General features: G+C 55.3%; 10 protein-coding genes across 10 annotated transcripts; 5 read left to right on the top strand and 5 right to left on the bottom strand.

The window, feature by feature from the left end:
• Positions 1 to 17: 17 nt before the first annotated feature.
• CDEST_10263 (Putative AAA+ ATPase domain, ATPase, AAA-type, core, MIT domain, spastin/Vps4) lies at positions 18 to 2,701 on the bottom strand. The gene is made up of 3 exons (XM_062926421.1): positions 1,731 to 2,701; positions 1,216 to 1,666; positions 18 to 1,129 (listed from the first exon to the last, which is right to left on the bottom strand). Exons 1-3 carry the CDS (start codon positions 2,375 to 2,377, stop codon positions 908 to 910), a joined length of 1,320 nt encoding a protein of 439 aa, XP_062782472.1. The 5' UTR covers positions 2,378 to 2,701; the 3' UTR covers positions 18 to 907.
• A 338-nt stretch (positions 2,702 to 3,039) lies between these two features.
• On the top strand, positions 3,040 to 4,435 carry CDEST_10262 (Putative prefoldin beta). Its single transcript, XM_062926420.1, has 4 exons — positions 3,040 to 3,414; positions 3,482 to 3,552; positions 3,612 to 3,736; positions 3,801 to 4,435. Exons 1-4 carry the CDS (start codon positions 3,354 to 3,356, stop codon positions 3,916 to 3,918), a joined length of 375 nt encoding a protein of 124 aa, XP_062782471.1. The 5' UTR covers positions 3,040 to 3,353; the 3' UTR covers positions 3,919 to 4,435.
• On the bottom strand, positions 4,185 to 5,187 carry CDEST_10261 (uncharacterized protein). The gene is made up of 2 exons (XM_062926419.1): positions 4,863 to 5,187; positions 4,185 to 4,799 (listed from the first exon to the last, which is right to left on the bottom strand). The coding sequence occupies exons 1-2, from the start codon at positions 4,882 to 4,884 to the stop codon at positions 4,186 to 4,188; spliced, it is 636 nt and encodes a 211-aa protein (XP_062782470.1). The 5' UTR covers positions 4,885 to 5,187; the 3' UTR covers position 4,185.
• A 1,143-nt stretch (positions 5,188 to 6,330) lies between these two features.
• CDEST_10260 (Putative JAB1/MPN/MOV34 metalloenzyme domain-containing protein) lies at positions 6,331 to 8,950 on the top strand. Its single transcript, XM_062926418.1, has 3 exons — positions 6,331 to 6,740; positions 6,825 to 8,170; positions 8,241 to 8,950. The coding sequence occupies exons 1-3, from the start codon at positions 6,603 to 6,605 to the stop codon at positions 8,422 to 8,424; spliced, it is 1,668 nt and encodes a 555-aa protein (XP_062782469.1). The 5' UTR covers positions 6,331 to 6,602; the 3' UTR covers positions 8,425 to 8,950.
• Positions 8,951 to 9,267: 317 nt separating this feature from the next.
• On the top strand, positions 9,268 to 9,932 carry CDEST_10259 (uncharacterized protein; the record flags this gene model as incomplete). The annotated part of the gene is made up of 2 exons (XM_062926417.1): positions 9,268 to 9,459; positions 9,663 to 9,932. 2 exons carry the CDS (start codon positions 9,268 to 9,270, stop codon positions 9,930 to 9,932), a joined length of 462 nt encoding a protein of 153 aa, XP_062782468.1.
• A 68-nt stretch (positions 9,933 to 10,000) lies between these two features.
• CDEST_10258 (Putative GNAT domain, acyl-CoA N-acyltransferase) lies at positions 10,001 to 10,742 on the bottom strand (the record flags this gene model as incomplete). Its single annotated transcript, XM_062926416.1, has 1 exon — positions 10,001 to 10,742. The coding sequence occupies one exon, from the start codon at positions 10,740 to 10,742 to the stop codon at positions 10,002 to 10,004; it is 741 nt and encodes a 246-aa protein (XP_062782467.1). The 3' UTR covers position 10,001.
• A 2,945-nt stretch (positions 10,743 to 13,687) lies between these two features.
• On the top strand, positions 13,688 to 15,080 carry CDEST_10257 (uncharacterized protein; the record flags this gene model as incomplete). The annotated part of the gene is made up of 3 exons (XM_062926415.1): positions 13,688 to 13,973; positions 14,051 to 14,432; positions 14,512 to 15,080. Exons 1-3 carry the CDS (start codon positions 13,842 to 13,844, stop codon positions 15,078 to 15,080), a joined length of 1,083 nt encoding a protein of 360 aa, XP_062782466.1. The 5' UTR covers positions 13,688 to 13,841.
• Positions 15,081 to 15,143: 63 nt separating this feature from the next.
• Positions 15,144 to 15,451, top strand: CDEST_10256 (uncharacterized protein; the record flags this gene model as incomplete). Its single annotated transcript, XM_062926414.1, has 2 exons — positions 15,144 to 15,266; positions 15,314 to 15,451. 2 exons carry the CDS (start codon positions 15,144 to 15,146, stop codon positions 15,449 to 15,451), a joined length of 261 nt encoding a protein of 86 aa, XP_062782465.1.
• A 287-nt stretch (positions 15,452 to 15,738) lies between these two features.
• CDEST_10255 (uncharacterized protein) lies at positions 15,739 to 16,634 on the bottom strand. The gene is made up of 3 exons (XM_062926413.1): positions 16,308 to 16,634; positions 16,160 to 16,224; positions 15,739 to 16,078 (listed from the first exon to the last, which is right to left on the bottom strand). Exons 1-3 carry the CDS (start codon positions 16,519 to 16,521, stop codon positions 15,797 to 15,799), a joined length of 561 nt encoding a protein of 186 aa, XP_062782464.1. The 5' UTR covers positions 16,522 to 16,634; the 3' UTR covers positions 15,739 to 15,796.
• Positions 16,635 to 19,297: 2,663 nt separating this feature from the next.
• Positions 19,298 to 20,571, bottom strand: CDEST_10254 (uncharacterized protein). The gene is made up of 2 exons (XM_062926412.1): positions 20,359 to 20,571; positions 19,298 to 20,173 (listed from the first exon to the last, which is right to left on the bottom strand). Exons 1-2 carry the CDS (start codon positions 20,501 to 20,503, stop codon positions 19,536 to 19,538), a joined length of 783 nt encoding a protein of 260 aa, XP_062782463.1. The 5' UTR covers positions 20,504 to 20,571; the 3' UTR covers positions 19,298 to 19,535.
• Between the last annotated feature and the right edge of the window lie 34 nt (positions 20,572 to 20,605).

Below are 20,605 nucleotides of genomic sequence, written 5' to 3'. Positions count from 1 at the left end.
TCCCGTGTTTTGCGTGACTAAAGTATATGTTTGTGTGCGCGATGGACGAGAGAAGCCCAAGGTGTGTTTGCTGGAGGCTAGAAATGCCTGTGAATCGGGGCTTTTTGTCGGGGGCCTCCATGCTATGGAATGTCTGACATCGCGATGGTTGGGGGTTCCGTGTCTGATTCACATTAAGATCGCCTCGAATACCACGAATTTTATTTTTCACCTGCTCTATTAATTCTCCACGCATGCCTCCCTTTCTTCCCGCGATCCGCCCATCAAAGAAACAAACAAGCGACGAGAGAGTCCACAAAGAGCTGGTCACGACATCCCTCCTCCACGAACGGCATCCCGTCAATCCATGATGTTCGTAGCGCCAGCGCCACAGACTGGGCGGCAAAGAGAGAGATATTGGTCCCCGGACTCGTTCAGCCCTCTTGGTGTATACTGCAACTTTTTGTATTGTACGCTTAACGTAGCATGAAGAGTGAGATAGGAGAGTTGCAATGCAGTAGAAATAAGCAACGGGACATGAAGAGAACCGAATAATGAAGACTGGAAGAAAAGAAAAAGAAAAAAAGACGTGATATTTCCCCTCCCAATGCCGGCCCGTTTCAACGCCAGAGGACGCCGCAAACTCTCTTTACTCTCTGTCTCCCTCGAACACGCAACTTCGGTCTTATTTCTCCTCATTCTCTCCCCTCTCCGTCACACTAAACTGGACAATCAAAAAAAGGGTTGGGTTCAAAATCACAACTACCTTCCCACTCCAACGTTCCCAGTACCATCTTCGTCATCTGCCGTGGTCGTTTGCTCGTGCTCGCCTCGTCTCGTGACGCATTGGGGCATCTGTCTCTCATGAATCGGATTTAACATCTACCGCAAACCGGGAGTATTGCGATACAAGGGTCGACGGCTCGGCTCATGCACCCTCGCTGCCAAACTCGTTTGTCCACTCTATTTGTTTGGACGCGTCGTCCTCGGACACGGTGGGATGCGAGTCCCGCAGGGCCTGCTTGAAGTCCTTGAGCTCGAGGGTGGGCGCCATAAGTTCCTCCGAGTCGATATCGTGGTAGGTCATCTCCTTGGCGTCCGGATCGCCGGGCGAGCATGGAGTCAGTTTCTTGACGCCATCGTGCATTACCTGCGAAGAGTCAGTATGGAAGTCCACAGCAAACGGTGGTTGGGCCCGTGGAAGGGGGGACAAGGGGCCGTTGGTGCATCACATACCGGCTTGAAGTGTGTGGCCTGGATGATCTTGCGTACTGGCCCCATCAAGGCCTGCTGGACGACGTTGGAGATATCACTGCCCGAGAAACCCTCCGACATCTCAGCCAGGACGCGGTAGTCGTCCTGCTGAAGGTTCGTTTCCGTGTCGCCGACGGCAAGCTTGAACATGCGCGCGCGGCCGTTAACGTCGGGTAGACCGATGTGCACGCGGCGCTGGAAACGTCTGCGGATGGCGGCGTCGAGTTGCCAGGGGATGTTCGTCGCGCCGAGTACCAAGATGCCCTTGCTGTCGTTTCCGACACCATCCATCTGCACAAGAAGCTCTGTCTTGATACGCCTCGAAGCCTCGGACTCGCCTTCGCCGCGGGGGCCACAGAGGGCGTCGATTTCGTCAATGAAGAGGACCGAGGGCTTGTTTTCTCTCGCCATGCTGAACAGCGCCTTGACGAGTCTGTTGTTACGTAGTTAGCGTACCGTCTCGTTATGTCTCGCGTGTGTGTCTGCGGTGGACTGACCTTTCACTCTCTCCCATCCACTTGCTCACCAGGTCGGAACTGCTGACGCTGAAGAACGTGCTGTTCGCCTCTGTAGCGACCGCCTTGGCCAGATAACTCTTACCGGTTCCTGGGGGACCGTAGAGCAGAATGCCCTTCCACGCCTGACGCTTGCCCTGGAACAGCGAGGGGAATTTGATGGGCAGCACGACGGCCTCCTTCAGCGTGTCCTTGGCGCCCTCGAGACCGGCGACGTCGTCCCACCGCACGTTGGGCCGCTCCTGCAAAATGGCGCCGCTGAGGGCGTTGCGCAGCTTCTTGTTGTCCTCGTCGCCGTCGTCGCTCGCCTTGCCCTTGCCACCGCCGTTGACGCCCATGGCGCCGGGTTTATTCCCGCCACCGCCGCCGCCTCCTCCACCGCTCTTCTTGGCCTCGGCCTCGTTAAGATACGTCTTTAGCTTCTCGGCGCGGTCCATATACTCGGCCGTCTTCTGGCGAATGAGTTCTTTGGACTTGGGGTTCTTCTCCCACTTGACAGCGAGGACGAACAGCTCGAGAGACTTTGTGTACAGTTGGAAGGCCTTTTCGTATTCGGCGGCGTTATCAGCGTCGATGGCCTGCTTGACCGTGCTGATGGCACGACCGAGGAAGTCGGTGATTCCTGACATCGTGGCTGCTTTTTATTATTTAAGACCGTGAGCGATTCCGTCCGGGCTGGGTCGTGGTGCGGCGACGAAGAGGTGGGAGTTCGTGATAAGATGGGAATGAGCGGGGAAAGCTCGCTTTCACTGTTTATCGTTCGCTCGTTCGGTGGTCGGCACTTGTGTGGTTCTTTTCGCAACGGACGCCGGAGGGTGACAAGGACGACGAGGTCCCGGGAATGATGTCGGTTTGAAGAGGTTGGAGGAGTTGAACGCGGCGTTGAGGGGACCTTGAAGAGGCGGGTTGCGGGCGTGGATTCTGTGACGTTGCCTGGGCAGTTCGTGATGGACACTGCGCCAATGGAGGTGCCTTGAAAGTGGTGGGGGGTGGGGGAGTTGTGCCGGCTATTGGAGTTTGCCTTAGTAAGTGCAATCAGCGTGCTTATGCATTTTCGGTGAACATGACAAACTGGGGGGTCAGTATCGCGCAGAAGTCGCGACCAGCACTTAAGGGCTCTATTCTAAGTCTTTCTAATGGTGAAAAAGCTTCAAGCTATGTTTATTGGACAGAGATGAAATACGAAAGAAGGAAGAAGAAAGAATAGTGATATTCTTTGATTCTGAACTGTCTCATCCTCTGGTTCTAGACTCGCTTTGCGCCGATACCCGCTTAGCCGCAAAGTGGACTACCTCCATTCATCTAAACAGCAACCCAATGGTCTGTCACCACCCACCGCGGGCAATGAGCGCTGAGCGCTGAAGTTCTGAGTCCATGTACCAAGTATCCTCCTCCAGACCACCACATCAAGAAACTCGAAGCAAACGAATCATCCCCCAGAGTCTTGACATTTGAGAACGTCTGATTTCATAGAAGCGTCTCAAATCCTCAATTTGGCAGAAGTGTGGGATACTTGCCGCCGTCGTTACTCAGCCAATACCTCGGATTCTGGTTTTTTTCTTCTCACTTCAGTCTCTCACTGAACCCCTCACACTCACTTTGACCATGGCTGAGATCCAGGCGAAGCTGCAAAAGCTGTCGGAAGAGTACACCGCGCTGCAACAAGGTATGCTTTGCATTCTGTACATTTTACTTGACAAACTCGGTAAACTCGGTTTCTGACCTCTCATCAGAACTTCAAAACACCGTCCAGTCGCGGCAAAAACTCGAGGCCCAGAAGCAGGAGAACCTTGGAGTGAAGGAGGTGAGCACGAGGCGCCAGTCCTTACCATCTATCACGCGGCTGACCCACCTCAACTCTAGGAGTTCGACAAGCTCAAGGATGGCGAGCAGATTTACAAGCTCGTCGGCCCCGTGCTGCTGAAGCAGGACAAGGTGGAGGCTGAGAGCACGGTGAACGGCCGTCTGGACTTCATCACCAAGGAGATGTGAGTGCACGACACCCGCTGTCGTCAGACATGGTCTATTTTTTTTTACTGACTGAATCGCCAGTGAGAGACACGAGGACCTCATCAAGGAAGGCCAGGGTAAGCTCGAAAGGAAGAAGGGGGACATCATCCAGCTCCAGACCAGCGCACAGGCTGCGGCGGGCCAGGCCAAGAAGGCATGATCTCCGCGACGATGATGAATGCGACTAAGGCGACGGGGAAGACACAAAAAGGAACAAGAATGAGGTCTGGCAAGAGTGGTGATACAAAAAACGAAACCACTAGGACTATGAATTATACCCAGCAATGCTTCGACGAGACTCCTTTCAAAAACGCCATGCTGATGCGCCCCGTTTCCCGATGGTGAACTGCCGTCGCTCACCACCACACACCGAATTACCCAGTTTCATTACGAAGGTCATGACATGATACGCATTCGGCATCCCCTCTTAGTTGAGAGCCATGATGGAGAAACCCCAGGGCAGGCCCATATTCCGCGCGGGCAGCTCCGTCGCCCAGCCAATGGCGTTCTGGTACTCGTCCTCGGACGCGAACTCGGCGCCGTTGACTTTCCCCTCGACGGCGGCGGCGATGAGGTCCGCGATCTGGCTCTTGGTGTAGCAGCGGCCGAACAGGCGGCTCTCGGCGATGGTGCGGACCATGGCCGAGCGCAGCTCGCACCCAGCGAAGCGGTGGACCTCGCGGTCGAAGCCGGCCTGCGTGACGGGGCCGTGCTGGTGGTGCGAGGCGAGCTCGCGGAAGAAGGCTACGGTGCCGGCGACGGCCTGGGCGAGCATGTGCGCCTTGGTGGCGTCGTCGAGGTGGTTGGCCATGGAGGAGGATTCCCGCTCGATCAGGCCGTGCTCGTCATGGTCAAAGGTCGCGTGGACGACCTTGGAGATGCTGTCTGGCATCGAAAGAATGCCCTCAGGGTCTTGGAGGTTGTAGGTCTTGGCGACCTCGCCGTAGCACTGGGACAGGGTCGTCCAGAGGGAGACGTTGTTCTGGACGGACGCCCTGCCCATGCTGACGGCGAAGTATGACATGGTGCTGTCGATGCTTTCTGTTCCGGTGATCAGTGGCTGAGTGGCGACGGATCAAGACAACAACAACAACAAGAACTCACTTCTGCAAATGGCGGAAGACATGGTGATGATGTGAGAATGAATGGTGCTTGGTGACAGACTAGTAAACGTGTAATGAGATGCCAGGTCTCTCGAAGAAATAGACACGAGTTGTATACTAAAGACGGATCGAGGTTCAGTTATCCTGTGAATAGGGACATCAACATGGCCAGCAGTGGAAAAGCTCTTCCTTAATTACCCCCCAACAAGGTTGTCGCCTTGTGGCCTCACCGGGGATTCTTCCAGGATGGATGGCCCAGCCATGCGGGACGCGATGGCGACCACCACCCCTGGATGTGCCACGCCCGAACGAACACCTGGCAAGGACCTCAGAAGAATCGCCGCGACTAGTCAGGCATCGAGACCCGGTATCCAGTTCTTCGCGGGAGATGCCCGGCGGCGGAGGTGGTTATCACTGCACAGGGTAAAAGGGAACACTCGGAGACGTTGGTGGTATTTCACCTCCATATTCCCGTCAAGAAAAACAACCCACAAAAAACCATCAAGCTATTTCGTCGGCAGAGTTCGAGGACACGGCAAGATACGATGACTGACAACCTGGGGACTCGTCATCGCCACGCCGTCCGCCCCTCTCAGCTTGAGAGACTGGCTGATGGGAAAACACACGAGGCAGGGGAGAGTCTCCAGACCGCTCTGAGATGATGGGATCTCTTTTGGTTCTCCGTTTACCGGCGACCAGCGGAAGCTTGGGGGGTTGGGATTGGGGGGGGGGGGGGGGTTGCCAACACGACACAACGTGCAATTCAATTTTGGAGCAATATGAACATGGTTCAATATGCACGTCAAAATCCGACCCAGTTCGAGCAGGCGGTGGAAGCAACCCCCAAGGCCCAAAGCATGGTGCCATGCCGAGACTCAAGCCGCGAGAGGATCAGTGCGACGAAACCGGGAACGGAGGTTGGACGGACGGGATCGCCGGCCCGCCTGGGCACTCTCGAATTCGCCTGGATGCGTTGGACAGTCAACTTGCAGACAGCGGCGATAATTACACGCGTCCCGACTTTTCCCGACGCTTGAGTGAGGCGAGCACATCCTCCGTCGGGCGTTGGCGGGCAAACGAGATGGGGTTCTCGTAGATCGAACGGAGATACGTGTGACTGCCTTGGGATGCCTGATGACGCCCTAATTAATATGGAAAATTTCTTACGTCGTGGCTACGAGACGCCGGACGAACATGGCGAATGTGTGTCTCTGAGGATTTGAGATGAAGGTCTCCTTTGTCAGATGGATGAGTGACATTCTTAGGATGTGGAGCCCTCTCTCTCTCTTTCTGCTCCACTGTTTCGTTTGTTCTCGATTCCAACGCATGATGACATAAGGAAACAAGTTATATAATGAAACTCTGAGATCACGTGCCAGACCTCTAACGAGGTCCGAGCTCTGTGTCTGCCCCTCCATGTCCATAGTGCGGACCTTGTCGGTCTTCCGTTGTACACAGTAATGGCGGGGTGCCCCAGGCTTCAGCCACCCTTGTGGCTGTTCTAGCGCTTCGTCATACGGTCCCTGGGACGAAACCCGCAAGACGTCTTGACCAAACGGTCGAGCATCTGTCACCTCAAGGCTGCCACTTTGGGCCTCTCGAACCTCAGGAACATGCAAACGTCATCATAGACGGCGGAATTCACCAACCGCGACCCTAGTTGAGCCCTCAACCACCACGGGAGCGACCATTGGGAGAGCTTCCGACACACCGGATTCATACCGGAACACCGCCAAAGAAGATGAACGGCCCCTCGAGCCCACGGCCTGCGCGGCCCATGAGCATCAAGGAGATCACCGATGCAGCAGAGGACTTTGAATTCAGGACGACGATTCCCTTCAAGTATTGGGCGCGCTCTGCCGACACCCTATTTCAAGAGGTTCGTCCGTGTGTGCTCGGCTCTCACCCGTCCATCATCTTGCGTGGCTTTCAACGCAGCTGACCGCGCTGACACGCGACTCAGGCCACGTTCGCGCTGCAAGACCGCGATGTTCGAAAGGCATATCAGATGCTGTGGCGACACTCGATCCTCGTACTACAACATCTCAAGACACACCCCGACGCCAAACTGCCCGAGAACAAGGCCCTGACGAAGCCGCTCTTCAACCGCCAGCAGAAGGAGGTGTTTGCGCTGTTGGAGGGGTTGAAGCCGCAAATCGATCGCGACTATAATGAGTGGAGGTTGATGACTGCGTCCAGGAAGAAGGCCGACGATGAAACCGCAAAGAGACCCTCGAGCTACGACGAGTTCGCCGCCCGAGACCCGACCCTGTCCGGCAATGCGAAGATCCTGGACGCCGCCGACAACCAGGAACTGGCCGTCTCCCTGGCGCAAAGGGACTTCAAACGCCGGGATGCTGCGAGAAAAGCAACTCGACAAGCAGGTGTCTCGGAAGAAGAGGAGCAAGAGCGCCGGAAGGGTGGTCGCTGGGAGGACTGGGAGCAGTTCGGTGGCCCAGCGACAGCAGCGACAGTGGCGACAGATGATGATGAGATAAGGAGACAGATCGAGGCAACGCGGCGCCGGCTCGACGGCACAGATCAAGGACGAGATGACGCGAGCGCCAGATACTCGCAGGCCAGCTACCGGAGCTCGGTACCCCCACCGAGAGCGCCGCCCAGCCATTCGTACAATTACCCATCCATTTCGAGACCGAGAGCGGTGGAATGGGAGGCGACGCCGTTGGAACCGCAGCGCGCATACATGCCGCAGCCGCCTCAACCGCCGAAGCCACCGAAGGAAGACTTTACGACACTACGACAGGAGCTCGACGCGGCGCCTCCGATGCGGCCCGGCAAAGATCCTCTGCCCTCGTACGAGTCAGCGTCAGCTGGCATGCTGCGACAGGATGTTCCCGAACTGCCAGCCAAGGAGGAGGTTGTCGCACCTTCAGCCAAGGAGCGCCTGACGTTCCGCCCGGCAGCCTATCTCGAGAACGGCGACCCGATCCGACCCGTATTCCTCCCGACGCAGCTCAAGGACAGATTTCTCAGCATCGCTTCGGAGAACACCCGCAAGGGTCTGGAGATGTGCGGCATCCTCTGTGGGCGGCCGGTTAATAATGCGCTGTTCATCAGCTGCCTTCTCATCCCGGAGCAGAAGAGCACGCCCGACACGTGCGAGACGGAGAACGAGTCCACGATGCTCGACTACTGCATCAACGAGGATCTCTTGATGGTGGGATGGATTCACACACACCCGACGCAGACGTGCTTCATGAGCTCGCGCGACCTTCACACGCAGGCCGGTTACCAGGTCATGATGCCCGAGAGCATAGCCATCGTTTGTTCTCCACGGCACCAGCCCTCGTATGTTCCCCGCAGCCCCCCCCGTTGTTATTGTTCACCCGATGGGAAAGACCGGCTAACAGGTGTGCAGATTTGGCATCTTCCGCCTCACCAACCCCCCCGGACTCAATCACATCCTGCAATGCACCAGGTCGGAAACGTTCCACCAGCACTCCATTGACAACCTCTACACGCAGGCGCAGAATCCGCCAGGCCACGTTTACCACTCGGACAAGCTCGACTTTTACGTAAAGGACTTGCGTCCTAACCAGTAGGACCGGAACGGGTACGACAGCGGCAGCAGTGCAGGCTACGCGTGGAGAGGATGAATCAATTATATGCTAGCAACGTGGCTTGACAGAGGGAGGGTTTTCGGTGCTATGCGGCTCAAGAATGAATCTTGAGACGCCGTTTTGCTTGATTTTTGCATGGCGAGGGCGTTCAACAGCGGGGGATTGCTGTAGGTCTGGGAGATGCTCGGCGAGCGTCTCAACCGGCGCGGACGAGTTAATTGAGAATCTGAGAGATTTTGTCCGTAAAGAGAAGAGCCCTCCGATGGCGGCTGAACAAATCATGCGACAGCTCACTGTGGTTCTCAATCTCATGATGGTGTCGTATCCGTCGGGTCGATTGTGAGTCCAGAACGAGCCATCTCAACGGGGACGAGGAGAAATCGGCGATCCAACGATGTCTCATTGAGCTGCCGAGTCCCGCAGAGTTTTCTCGCAAAAGAAAACGGACTGTTTGGTGTGTGTGGCCAGCAGGGCCAGAGCGTGTCCTGCGTTGACCATCCCATTGTTTTGTTCGAATTGGAGAGTGATTTTGACACCACGCACGTCGGGAGGACCAAGGCCGGCTGATTTCGGCCGCGTGTGAAGGTGCGAGAGCCATGACGTCACTGCCGCGGCCCTCTGGGATTCTTCGTCTGCTGGGCATGTGAGCTCTCGTGCTCTGGTTTCTTATAAACATCAACACAAGCCGGATGGAATTCCCCAACCCATTTGACATCGGGCCGACCTTCATATATGTACACACAAACATATATATACCCACACACACAAACAAAACAAAAGAAGACAACCTCTAGAACACCCAGATCCTATCCAGAAACCCTCATCATGGCCTTCCCGACAAACGTGCTGGGCATCCTCATCGCCGTCGTCAGCGGCTTCGCGCTCGTCCACTCGGCCGACTCTATCCCGCGGCTGCTCAAGTACGAGGACAAGGCCAAGAAGGCGGCCGAGTGGAGCAGGACGGCCGAGAAGCAACTCTGGGAGATCCGGTACACGGTTGGGACGGGCTTCGTCGGCGTATGTTGTTTACCATCTTTGTTCCTCGCCCCGAGGGCCATTCTCACTCTCACTATTATCTCTCACCATCATCTCTCTCCTCTATCTTACATACACACTCACTCTTTCACACACACACACACACACACACACACACACACACATCCTCCTCTCTTCATATATACCGATGTATCGCATCGTGATCCACTAACACTACGCAACAGTGCCTCCTCTCGGCCGTCAGCGGCATCGCATTCTCCCTCTTCGTCCCCCGCGGCCCGGGCGTCGTTGCCGTCGGCTGGCCCGCCCTGCTCGCCGCGGGCCTAACCTACGGGCACCGCTTTATTCGCGGCTTCTGGGCGTCGAAGCCCAAGGTGCCAATGATGACGGACTTCAACGAGGCCATCTCGGACACGACCATGGTGCAGGACATGATGAACCCACTGGCCGGCGCTTGGGCCCTTGTGGCGGTCTGCAAGCTTGTCGGGCTGTAGGATAGCGCACGAGATAAAGGGATGTTATTTCACTTTGAGGGGGGAATCATCAGCCCCGCAAGGCATCCGTCACGCCCTCGCGTCTCTTCTCATATACACCCAAACATAGTTCCCCCAAGAGTCTTTGCTCCCCGTGATGTGTTCGTTCCCGTCGCCCGGCGTTGTCCCTTCGGCGAAGTCATCCAAGTTTGCCTCCAGCCTGCCCACCTCGCGGAACCCCTGTCTCTCGAACGATGCCCTGCCGCCCATCGACGACTGCACCCAGCAATACACCCCGGGCTCCGCGTCCGCCTTGTCTGTCCCCCACCGCATCAGCCGCGACCCGATACCCCGCGCCTGGAATGCCGGGTGCACGACGCAACTGCACAAGAACCTGCATCTCGAGCCATCGGGCATGAATCTCCGGACCCAGTAGCCCATCGACGCGTTCGTCAGATCCTCCAGGTCCTTCACCGTCTGCTTCCCCTTCTTCTCCCCGGCGAGATGAGTCGCGACAGTCGGCTCCGCCGACAGGCTGTCGTCGCCATTATCGTCCAGGGGCAGATCGACGTCCCCCGCGAAACCCCTCCGGACCCAACCGGCCCATCCAACAGGCTGTCCGCTCGCCGGGTCCTCGGCGACGACAACGTCGACTTTCGGGTGGTCCACCCACGCCAACAGCGCCTGCTCCATGCCCTCGGCGAAGTTTCCCGCACCGCGGAGGGCGGCTTTGAGCTGCGTGTGCGAGTCCGTTCGGAATGCGGCGTCGGCGACGGAGGCGAGAGCGGGGACGTCGGCGCGTGTTGCGGGGCGGAGGGTCACGGAGGTCATGGTGCTTGGCGACGGGGGGGGGGGGGGGGGGGGGGGGGGGGGAAGCCGGATCTTGGCGGTGATGACCGGACGAGTTGTCGCGGGATTACGGAATATGATGTAGTACGGGATCAAGAGTCTGAGTGGTTGGGAGGTTGGGTTTTGTCTCCGTGACGTGACGTGAAAAGGAGGGGACGGACGGATGTGACGTGTCCGACCGGGAAGATGCCGGTCAGCCGGACACCCCACCCCCCCCTTTTCTGAGATTTGCGCGTCTGACATATGTCGGTAGACCGGGAGGCCTGCTCCTCCCGATATGGAGTGACCGAGCTGGGGATCGGATCCTACGGAGCGAATCTCACCTTACCCACACTCTGCGAGGGTTGGTTGCGGGATATGACTTGGTAACTGTGCTCCTCTTTGGAGAGTCGGCATACGATGTAAGGCTCATCAACGACTCTGGCGTCTCCATGAATGCTGCCTATCCCATTATCTTCTCTAGAATGGCAAGTTATTTGATGCCGCCTAGGAGTCCGTCCCGGCTACGATCTAAGACGACGACGCCCTGATTTGTTGAGGTTTTATCTGTCCACAACTAGCTGATGGATCAAATTTCGTAACTGCAGATAGTTGCAAAGACGAGAGCAAGCAGAGGGGAAAGGGGGTCCCAGGCTACATTATCCAAATCGACCATGCCGGGTTCACCTCCGCAACTTAGCTATACAGTGGTTCACACCCATTGCCTTCAGCCACATTGAAGAAAACTTACCACAGCACGCCGAAAACGAGTTCAAATACCACGGTGTTGGCTACAATTTCTCGATGAGATTAAAACTCCCAGAGTTGCTGGATCGAAAAGCTGGATCAGTCCCGGCTGAAAATGAGGCAAGAGAATCTCAAGCAAGGGGATTTGCGCCCAGCCGCATCGCGTCATCCCGCGCATTCATCGTCATTAAACCTCAAAATGAGCACTTGTCTCAATATAGAGACTGTGTGGGCATCGTGTTATGCCGTATGAACGTCATATCGCGTATTCGGGTACAGGAAGAACGGTACTGTAGATCGAGAAGCAATGACGGAGCCCCACAATCTTCAACCCCTTTACAGTTACCAACATACACACACCGTTTCTGTCCGTCATTTTGGGACTATCGGTCTAAATGATCGAAAAGCAAGAGGTTCCGGACCCCTAGAAGAAATTCGTGTGCTACGTACGAGGTGGAGAAGTCCGTCTTCGCGATCTGAACCGGAAGACATGAACATTGGGCTGCAACGCCACCGGGCAGCCCAAGACAACGATAGTTGTTGACCTAAGAGATTATTTCTGATTGTAGACGTGCCAAACGCGCCTGATGTCAGGACTGGTCGACCAGTGGACATAATCATCTCCAAAGCCATAGGGTGCTGTATCAGAGCACGCAAATGATCATATCATTAAATTGTCAGCGAAACTGCAATTTCAATATTGGGCAACTAGAAGACTAAGAAATACAGAAAATTTATCTGAACTACGAATGGGTATTTAAAACAAGGAAACCTGTTCACCTGGCTCTTCGTACCGTGATGTCTTCAATTCCCAACCGAAAACAACGCCATGCCGTTGTGTCGAAAATATTCATTTTCACTGACCTCTATGATCGCTTGAAAAAGTCTGTACAAATCAAATGTGTCGCCTCGTTACGAAATACAATCCTTGTTCATATTATTGTACTCTTGGTACTATGGGGCCACTCGATTTACCTTGATATAGTGGCAACAACAGACGTCGAAATCGACGATAAAAGAACAACAGCCGAGCTTGAAAGCGGCTACGAGTGCCGAGGACACCAGGGTATTGCTCAAGATAGTGTGGCGTCCCGACACATCGGAGACGGCATCGTCGACAAACGCTCGGCCGTTGGTGGTTGGAACTAAGCCCTTCCGGACGTTTATAGCGGAATGCACAACACCAGCAAACTCTCACTCCGAAAAAAATCTTCTTTGCTTCAAGCCCTCCGTACCCAAAACCGTTTCTTTCGTCGCGGTTCTACAGAACCCTCCTGAATCTTCCCTGGGCTTGCCCGCCCTTGGAGGACGGAGGACGTGCATCTCCTTTCTGAAAGCTTGCTTGGCGATACTTTCTGCTGAAGCACGACGTTGAAATAACGGAAACCGGCCTTTAACTTTGCAATGCGAGTTAATGCAGGACGGTCCCTAGGGCAAGATCTGCAACCAAGTACTGTCAAAGTCAATGAATGGACCACCATGGGCCTAGAGATCCGACATACGGGTACGAACACGCACGGCAAGAGAAATGATTCGTCCACGTTCGACAACAGGCAGAGTTTGGCGCCCAGGTCAATCCCGGTCTCAAACTGGCGACCGTTGGTGGGTTGCCGTCAGCTCGGACTACCCTCGACGGGATATGCATGGAGGGACGAGTAACAGAGAGACAGAGGCATAGAGACACACATGCACACACAAAAGAAGCATGGCCTTCACTTCCCACAACCTCATTGGACGTTAATGCGTGCTCGCCCGGCGCGGGCATGACGTTAGTTTCTCATCAAATGCCCGTTGCGGTAAGACCCTCGTCGTCGCGAACATGCTGCACCCCTGGACCTCCCAGACAACTCAGCACTAGTTGAAGAAGGGAGCCCAGGACCCGCACGTGAGAGCCGCGAGCACCCGTTCAACGGCTTTCCTTTGCATTGCTTTGCCTAGGGAGGATACCCATCCTTGGGCGGTTGGCCGTTGGACACGATATTATAGGGGAAAGAGGAGAGGAGGAGGAGGAGGAGGACAAGATTCATCCCAGCGTTTCATCCCAATGCGATGCCTGTCGGGACGTTTTATGACGTACTGACAGGTCCCGCGATCGAAAGTTTCTTCCGCTCTGCTCGGTGCTCTTCTCGTCGGGAACGCATATTAAGGGGAGACAAAGGGCGCCCGAGTCAAAAGTCTCGGCAGGAGAGCGGTTCAAGAAGCTTCAGGAATATTTAGACATCGTCGACTCCTCCCTGCAGCCAAGCGTATTTCCTAATGTCAAGCTAAACGCAACCACCAACACTACTGTAATCCGCGAAATTCATAAAACTCCGACCACTGGTCACACACACAGAGACACACGTAACACACAAAATGCTCGGAATCGGAGGCCGGCTATCTGCCATTATTCCCATTATCGCTTCGGCCGTCGCCGTCGCGCTCTCCATTGTCCTACTGGCAGCCGGGACAAACACGAGCAATGGAGGAGACAACTACTGGTTGTCGGTAAGTTCCAACCGGAAAGATCTCGCATCGCACCACCTGTGACAAGAACCGCTCGCTGACATGGCTGCCCGCCGTAGCTGAACACGTCAAAGATTGGGCAAGATATCATCAGGATCCAGGCGGCGAACAACACGAACAACGGAAACGGCAACGGCAACGGCGGCGGGAGCCTCATCCCCGGCCTTCCCGGCCTCCCTGCGCCGAACGATCCGACGGGCATCACCCAGGGTCTCGGCAACGTCCTGGGCGGCCTGCTCGGCAACCTCACCAACGCCATCGGCGATGGAGTCCAGGACATCCAGGGCCAGCTCGTCGGCAATCTGACGCAGCTCCTCGGCGTCAAGGACAACTACCGCCTCTACCTCACCAAGATGTGCGAGGCCACCTACGCCAACGACAACGACCCCAACAGCAAGGTCACCATCAACAACTGCGAGAGCTACGATAACAAGGGATCGGGTATGTTCTGAAGCTCCATTCTAATACTGGTGTCATCATCATCGTCATGTACGCTAACACGAGGTGAAAAAAATAACAGGCCTGAAGAATATCACCAACTCCATCCCCTCGTCCTTCGTCGTCGGCACAGCCAACGTATCCGTCCCGCTCGTCTCCGCCATGTCCGGAACCCTCGACCAGATCGTCAACCTCGCCAGCGGAGGCGCCAAGGCCATGGTGGCCCTCCTCGCCATCGGCACGATCTCCACAGGCATCGTCCTCCTCGCGACCCTGCCCATCATCCTCGTCGGCTTCCTCCGCGTCCTCGTCCTCGTCTCCGTCATCTTCTCCCTCATCGGCTCCTTCGCCCTCCCGGCCTTCGCCATAGTCACGACCGCCCTCATCTACGGCGGCAAGAACATGCTCAACCGCCCAATGGACGCCTTCGGAATGCAGATCCAGACCGGCGGGCCCTTCGTGGCCATGGCCTGGGTCGCCGCCGTGGCGTCCATGGCCGCCGCGACGTACTGGTTCCTGGTCTGGTTCGTCAGCTTCCGCCGCACGGCGTTCAGCAGGCGCAAGCGCACAGAGAACGAGATCGGCAACTGGAGGGGCATCTTCCGCGAGGTCAAGGGCGACTTGAGGACGTGGGAGGGAGGAGAGAAGTAGGAGGGGACGAGCTACCGAGGCAATGCTTGGGTTGTCAGCCGTGCAAGCTTCCTGTTGGTAGGAATGCTGGGCCATTTCTTTTCAGAACATATGGATGAACGGTACATACTGAAAAGCGTTGTCGGACAGCCGGCGGAGGGACTGTGTGTGTTGAAGCGATTCCCGGATAGTATTATACTTGCTAAGGTTAATTTTCACGAAACGATGTCATGATACCTTGATTGTCTGACCAGGTGATTAGAATGTCAGATTGCAGTCATTTAACAGCCAAGGTAATTCCAGGGCCACTCACAACACATGGTCTCATGGAGACGGTGAGTCCCGCGATCTACACAGGGTCAATGATCGGCGTCGTGCCACCCAAAGTTTAAGTTTGTTAGCTGGGGTTGCAATTTACAGAAACCTTCATCATTATACCTGGCGGAATGTAACAACTATATTGCAATTATACCGTGGAAACATTGAGCATTCAATAAGGAGAACTGCAGGGCACGCTATCATAATCAATAACAACCACATTTACTAACTGGGATTGGCTATAGAGTCTCGCCTGAGCTCGGCAGCTCCCCTATATCTATAGCTTCTGTGTAAGGGGTCATGGTGACTTATGTTGCTGCTGGCGGGTCTCGTCTTTGGAGTCCAACTCATATTTAACTACCTGCTATGTACATGAATCATGAAAATGCATCAGCTTCCAGCTCCTCCCCGCAGCCCGCTCAGTAAGGGGAGCGGATATGCACGGCCATGTTGCCGTTGCCCCAGGCGTTGTTCTGTCCGTAGACGAGGCCGTTGCGCGTGCAGGCGTCCATGATGGCGCCGGCCGAGCGGGCGACGTTGCCGCAAGGGCTCGAGGTGTCCCGGGGAGGGTTGCCGCCGAATGCCACGCCGGTGATCTGGGCCTGGCCGCGTCTGCAGAAGGAGGTCCCGGAGACGACGGCCCTGCACTGGACGTTGGCGCGCTGGGCGATAAAGTCGATGCACCAAACGGCGTCGGCGACCTGAGGAGAGAACGGACGTCAGCGGAGTCATTTCATCACGGTTGTGTGTTTGGATGGCGAGAGTCATGAAAGAGTGCTTACAGAGGCGGATTGGCCAGGTCTGTTGAACTCGCAGGAGACATCAGCCTGACGCTTCTCGAGGCCATCTACAGTGAAGGGGCAACGGTTAGAGTTCCTGCGTCATGCGTGCTGTTCGTTTCCAGCACAAATTGGGGACATTGTCACCAACCGGTCGAGGTCTGGTTGAAGGCCAGGGCCATCGCCTCCTCGGGCGAGGGGTGCTGTCCGTTGGGGTTGGCGATGATGTCGTCGGCCCACTTCGCAAAGGAGAAGGGGACGGCGTCCGCTGCTCTCACGTCGAGGTTGGACTCGGTGGCGGCCGGAGCAGCGGCGGCGAGGGGGGCGAGGGCCAGGAGGCCAGCGGCGCGGAGGAAGTTGACCATTTTGAGGAGGGCGGGCTGTCTGTTGAAGGTTGGGTGAGAGATGGGATGTCGAAGAGATGGAGGGAGATGTCAAGGGGAGAGGTGCTGAGATGAAGAGGATAGTCTCGATTCTGGTGGCGGCGAGGAAGAAGCTTTTATATACGTCAAGACACGGCTTCTGATATACCCAAGGAACTCCCTCGGACACGGAACTCCTTCGAACACGGAACGGCCGGGCATCATCTCGACGTTGCTTGCGTTGCTTGCCCGTATCGAACGTTTGTCAAGAGCAACCTAGAGTTTCTACCGCAGGCAAACTCCTATTGCCAGGAATCCAATCCTCCCGATGGGCCCGAGACAACTCTGCCAAGCGGCTAACTGAGCCTCACCGTGCTCGCGTCCAGCCGAAGGATTCAAGGCCCTGGCAGAAGGAGTAAAGTTAATGTGCGGATAGTATCCACCTTGATACAGCAGGATCGGATTCCAAACTCTGTCAAAAAGGGGGTTACCGTCCGCCACGCTGGATTCCATCGCAGTCAATCTTCACTAGAGACACAGGACCGTCGAGTTTCGGTCTGGGGTATAAACTTGTCAACCGAGAAAAACTCGCAAACGTCTTGTTGAGATTGTGGTTTGATACCTCGCTGTTGCAGCTTAATGCTCTGTGCAATCTCTGCGACAATTTGCTTCATTGCGACGTGTAAAGCCGGAAGAAACTGCTCTTGTTGGACTCTGGTTCAGCAAGTCCATGATAATGGGCTAACCATTGCATAGCCAGTGGTGGTCTCCGAGCTCAAGAACATTGAGGGCATCGTCAGCGGCAAATGAAAAGGCACACCTTGGCAACTCCTCCCTTTCTTCAGCATGGAGGATTCGAGTGCTCTCGATACGAGAAAGACCCCAGCTTAGTCGAGGTTGGCGGAACGAAAGTCTCGCAGTTTTGCGGGGAAGATTCCTCTAGGCAGCTGTTTCTAGGGGTCCCCGCAGGGATCCGATAGGCCTTCCTTGGAACGCAGATGGGGTTAGAACAGATTCAGTGGTATGGGTCCTGTGGCGATACCCGGCGGCGGTGTGTTAGCGCTGACCACAGGAGCAGGACCCGCTGCGGGAGACTAGCCGGTAAAAGAATAGGGCTGGAGTATCGAGGGTACGCGAAGGGAAGCGTGGGTAATGCAAGTCAGACCATGGGCTTTTAGTGCTGCCAGTCTTTCTATATAAAAGAGTCAAACAGTTCCGTTGCAATGGTTCAGACCTGTCGTCGCTACATGTCCCTACCCACAATTGTCTCGACTCATCTCTCCAGTTTTGGCAACTCTCGGCTGGGTGACGGAACGTGTTTGGATTCTACAGGGAACAGGTGCTCACTTATCTCACATCTTCCTTGAAAGATTCAAGGTTGCTTTCTAACCAAAGACCGGCAACTGGTTCTATGTTGTAGGATTAGGGTGTGGCGCAACAGCAACTGGATGCAAGCCGAAAGAGCTTCCTGAGCAAGGCTGGGCTAATTGGCTGGCAGAGCTGTGTCTAGGTTGTGTCTTGTTACCTGGAATGATTGCAACAGTAACAGTTAACTGCAGAGAAATCGAATCTCAGTTTCACTTCAGACCAAATGAATTATTTTTCATCAGTAAACAACCAAGGAGTGATGTTAATTAGCATTGGGAATGGCATCAGTTCCCAGAATAGGCAAGGTCGGTACAGGGGACTGGAGCGCATCATCATCCTCGGAAACCTCCTTTCACAACGCTATAACGAAATCTGACGATGGAGAATTGTCACAGCCGTGCTTGTTGAGTTATGAAGCTTTACTATTCTGGGATCTTCATACTAAATGAGATTATCCTTTAACAGAGAGAGCTACCAGTTTTCATTGCTAGACAATTGCACGTTATTGGCAACATGTGTTTCTGCTTGAACTGAGTACACTGGGAAATAATAACTCTAGGAATACAACGTCCTGTGATCGTCTGTTGCTGCGGTCGCGTTTTGATTGTTAGGTTAGTAAACATATCAACAGGAACCTTGTCTGCTGTGAAGGACAGAGACTTGGTGTCCAGCATGGATCTGCAGGACATATGCAAAATGAACATCAGACTTGGAAAGTCTTGGCTACACGTTTCATGAAAAGCCACCGCAAACACAACACATGTGTCTTATTAAATATGAGCCAAACATGCGGAAATAGCATACTTTGTAGCGGCATGTGTATAGTCTTGCAACGAGCAACCAAACAAATCAAGGCCCAAGAACGGGTTGTTTAACCCCATAGGATCTGATCCAGAGTAACCCAAGTACATAAATCAGCGGCCATTTAACCTTTATTACACATATAGAGTCTACAGCTCCACAGTTCCTCTGCAAGCCCGCAAAGACCCAGAGGGCGAGACGCTGCAACTAGGCCGGGCCGAACGGACGGCGTCGTCCAGGAACAATGCGCGAAGGAAACACAATGATGAATGACTGGAAAGCAGTGAATAGAAAGTATACCAAGTACGCCTGAGCCCGCAGAAAAAGCCATTCTAATTAGTGTACACATGATTAACAATTTTTATAAGGAGGACCAAGCTGGAATCAGCATCTAACAGTCAAGGCTGTTCGAATCAGAAGTTGAAGTACAATATGCAAGTAACTCGTTACATACAAGCCATGTAGCGGCGGGGCTGTGCCAATGAGAGAGACTCGTCGATAGGACACAAAAAGGGGACCGCGCAAGGGCCGAGTTCATCAGCGATAAAGACCAAAGCAATGATGGAATCATGGAACGGGTCTCTTCAATGCGGAGAAACGTGTCATAGGATAACTCAAATTACGATATATTAAGCCAAGTAGAGTTACAATACACTATTGAGTCCCCAAAAGCTAGCCAGACAGTCGTCCGATGGCGAGTCCGACGACACGAGCAGATTGGACTTTGCATCCTTTCATCCTCCCACCCTGGAGTAAGGTTCCCAGAAGTTCCCCTGATCCCCAAGCCTGAAAGAATGTTTGCTTGCACTCATCGGCCCAAACGAGGGGCCTCCATGTTCGCAATCACCTTAGTTGAAGGCGCCGGAGCCCATGCAGCGGGTGAGGGGGCGGTGCACGCCGGGCTTCTCGCAGTGGGAAAGGGTACCAGTGATCCAGCGGACACCGCCGAAGCTTCCCTCCTGGTAGGCGTCGCTCATGAAGGTGCCGATCTGGGTCTGGCGGCCAAGGCAGCCCCTCATGACGCGGCCGTAGCGGCGGGTCTTGAAGGGGTTGGTGACCATGACGCCGGTGTGGCGTGCTGAGATGGTGCCCGTGACAGTGATGGCCGTGGCGCTGGACCAGGAGCGGGAGCCGGAGATGCCGAAGTTGGCCGTGAGGTAGCCGGTGATGATGGTGGGGCTGAAGCCGCCGTTGACGGTGATGGTGTCGGTGACCGTGTAGGTCGAGGAGTGGGCGATGGTGGCGGGGTTGGCGCCGGTGACGACGACGGGGCTCATCTGGAGGTCCCAGTCGTAGAACCTGTCGGTTCTGTCGATGATGACGGCGGTGGTCGTGCCGCAGCTGGCCTGGCGGGCCTCGAGCTTGTTGAGCTCCTCCTCCGAGGGCGCCACGAAATCCAGGAGGGAGTGGTCAACGCTGGGAGGCTGGTGCAGCACGCCCTCAGTCGCCAGCATGGCGGCGAAAGCATCCTTGTGGACGACCTCCACTGTGACAAAAGGGATCAGTCTTCTGTTGCAATCTCAAGAGATTCCGGCCGCTTTCATCTTTCCCTAGCCAAGCGCGTTGCGAGGGGGGAAAAGGGGCATGCCTTTGGAACATGGTTTTCCCCCGTAAAACGCCCTTGGGCAGCGTGGACGGGATGAAGATGCCACAGGGAAGGTTTGGACTTACTGTGGTCCTCGCCGAAGAGGAGAATTTCGTCGGGGAGGAGGCCGCGCTCGACGTCGAAGGCGGTGCCGTTGATGGTTCTCGGGACAAAAGCCGGGGCCGCGGCAACGGCCGTGGCGAGGCAGAGAGTGAGGAAGCGAGTGGCCATTTTGAGAAGGGGGGATCAAGGACTTTCTTTGACTGAAGGAAGGGATGAGGATGAGAAGTGATGAGAGGGGTGAGGAATACAGCATTCAGGGACAGGAATTGA

This window comes from Colletotrichum destructivum, chromosome 6, assembly GCF_034447905.1.
Source record: "Colletotrichum destructivum chromosome 6, complete sequence".
Lineage (NCBI taxonomy): Eukaryota > Fungi > Ascomycota > Sordariomycetes > Glomerellales > Glomerellaceae > Colletotrichum > Colletotrichum destructivum.
Note: the sequence above shows the minus strand (reverse complement) of the source record. Positions and strands in the feature narration are given on the sequence as shown.

Excerpts from the sequence above, each read along its gene's own strand:
- CDEST_10260 (XM_062926418.1), top strand. The coding sequence starts at position 6,603 with ATGAACGGCCCCTCGAGCCCACGGCCTGCGCGGCCCATGAGCATCAAG. Across the intron at positions 6,741-6,824 it reads CCGACACCCTATTTCAAGAG|GCCACGTTCGCGCTGCAAGA; the intron begins GTTCGTCCGTGT and ends CACGCGACTCAG. Across the intron at positions 8,171-8,240 it reads TCTCCACGGCACCAGCCCTC|ATTTGGCATCTTCCGCCTCA; the intron begins GTATGTTCCCCG and ends ACAGGTGTGCAG.
- CDEST_10254 (XM_062926412.1), bottom strand. The coding sequence starts at position 20,503 with ATGGCCACTCGCTTCCTCACTCTCTGCCTCGCCACGGCCGTTGCCGCG. Across the intron at positions 20,174-20,358 it reads CCTCTTCGGCGAGGACCACA|TGGAGGTCGTCCACAAGGAT; the intron begins GTAAGTCCAAAC and ends CTTTTGTCACAG.
- CDEST_10255 (XM_062926413.1), bottom strand. The coding sequence starts at position 16,521 with ATGGTCAACTTCCTCCGCGCCGCTGGCCTCCTGGCCCTCGCCCCCCTC. Across the intron at positions 16,225-16,307 it reads CTTCAACCAGACCTCGACCG|ATGGCCTCGAGAAGCGTCAG; the intron begins GTTGGTGACAAT and ends CCTTCACTGTAG. Across the intron at positions 16,079-16,159 it reads GACCTGGCCAATCCGCCTCT|GTCGCCGACGCCGTTTGGTG; the intron begins GTAAGCACTCTT and ends TTCTCTCCTCAG.
- CDEST_10263 (XM_062926421.1), bottom strand. The coding sequence starts at position 2,377 with ATGTCAGGAATCACCGACTTCCTCGGTCGTGCCATCAGCACGGTCAAG. Across the intron at positions 1,667-1,730 it reads TGGATGGGAGAGAGTGAAAG|ACTCGTCAAGGCGCTGTTCA; the intron begins GTCAGTCCACCG and ends ACGTAACAACAG. Across the intron at positions 1,130-1,215 it reads AGGCCACACACTTCAAGCCG|GTAATGCACGATGGCGTCAA; the intron begins GTATGTGATGCA and ends GACTCTTCGCAG.
- CDEST_10262 (XM_062926420.1), top strand. The coding sequence starts at position 3,354 with ATGGCTGAGATCCAGGCGAAGCTGCAAAAGCTGTCGGAAGAGTACACC. Across the intron at positions 3,415-3,481 it reads GTACACCGCGCTGCAACAAG|AACTTCAAAACACCGTCCAG; the intron begins GTATGCTTTGCA and ends ACCTCTCATCAG. Across the intron at positions 3,737-3,800 it reads GACTTCATCACCAAGGAGAT|TGAGAGACACGAGGACCTCA; the intron begins GTGAGTGCACGA and ends CTGAATCGCCAG.
- CDEST_10261 (XM_062926419.1), bottom strand. The coding sequence starts at position 4,884 with ATGTCTTCCGCCATTTGCAGAA. Across the intron at positions 4,800-4,862 it reads GTCTTCCGCCATTTGCAGAA|AAAGCATCGACAGCACCATG; the intron begins GTGAGTTCTTGT and ends TCACCGGAACAG.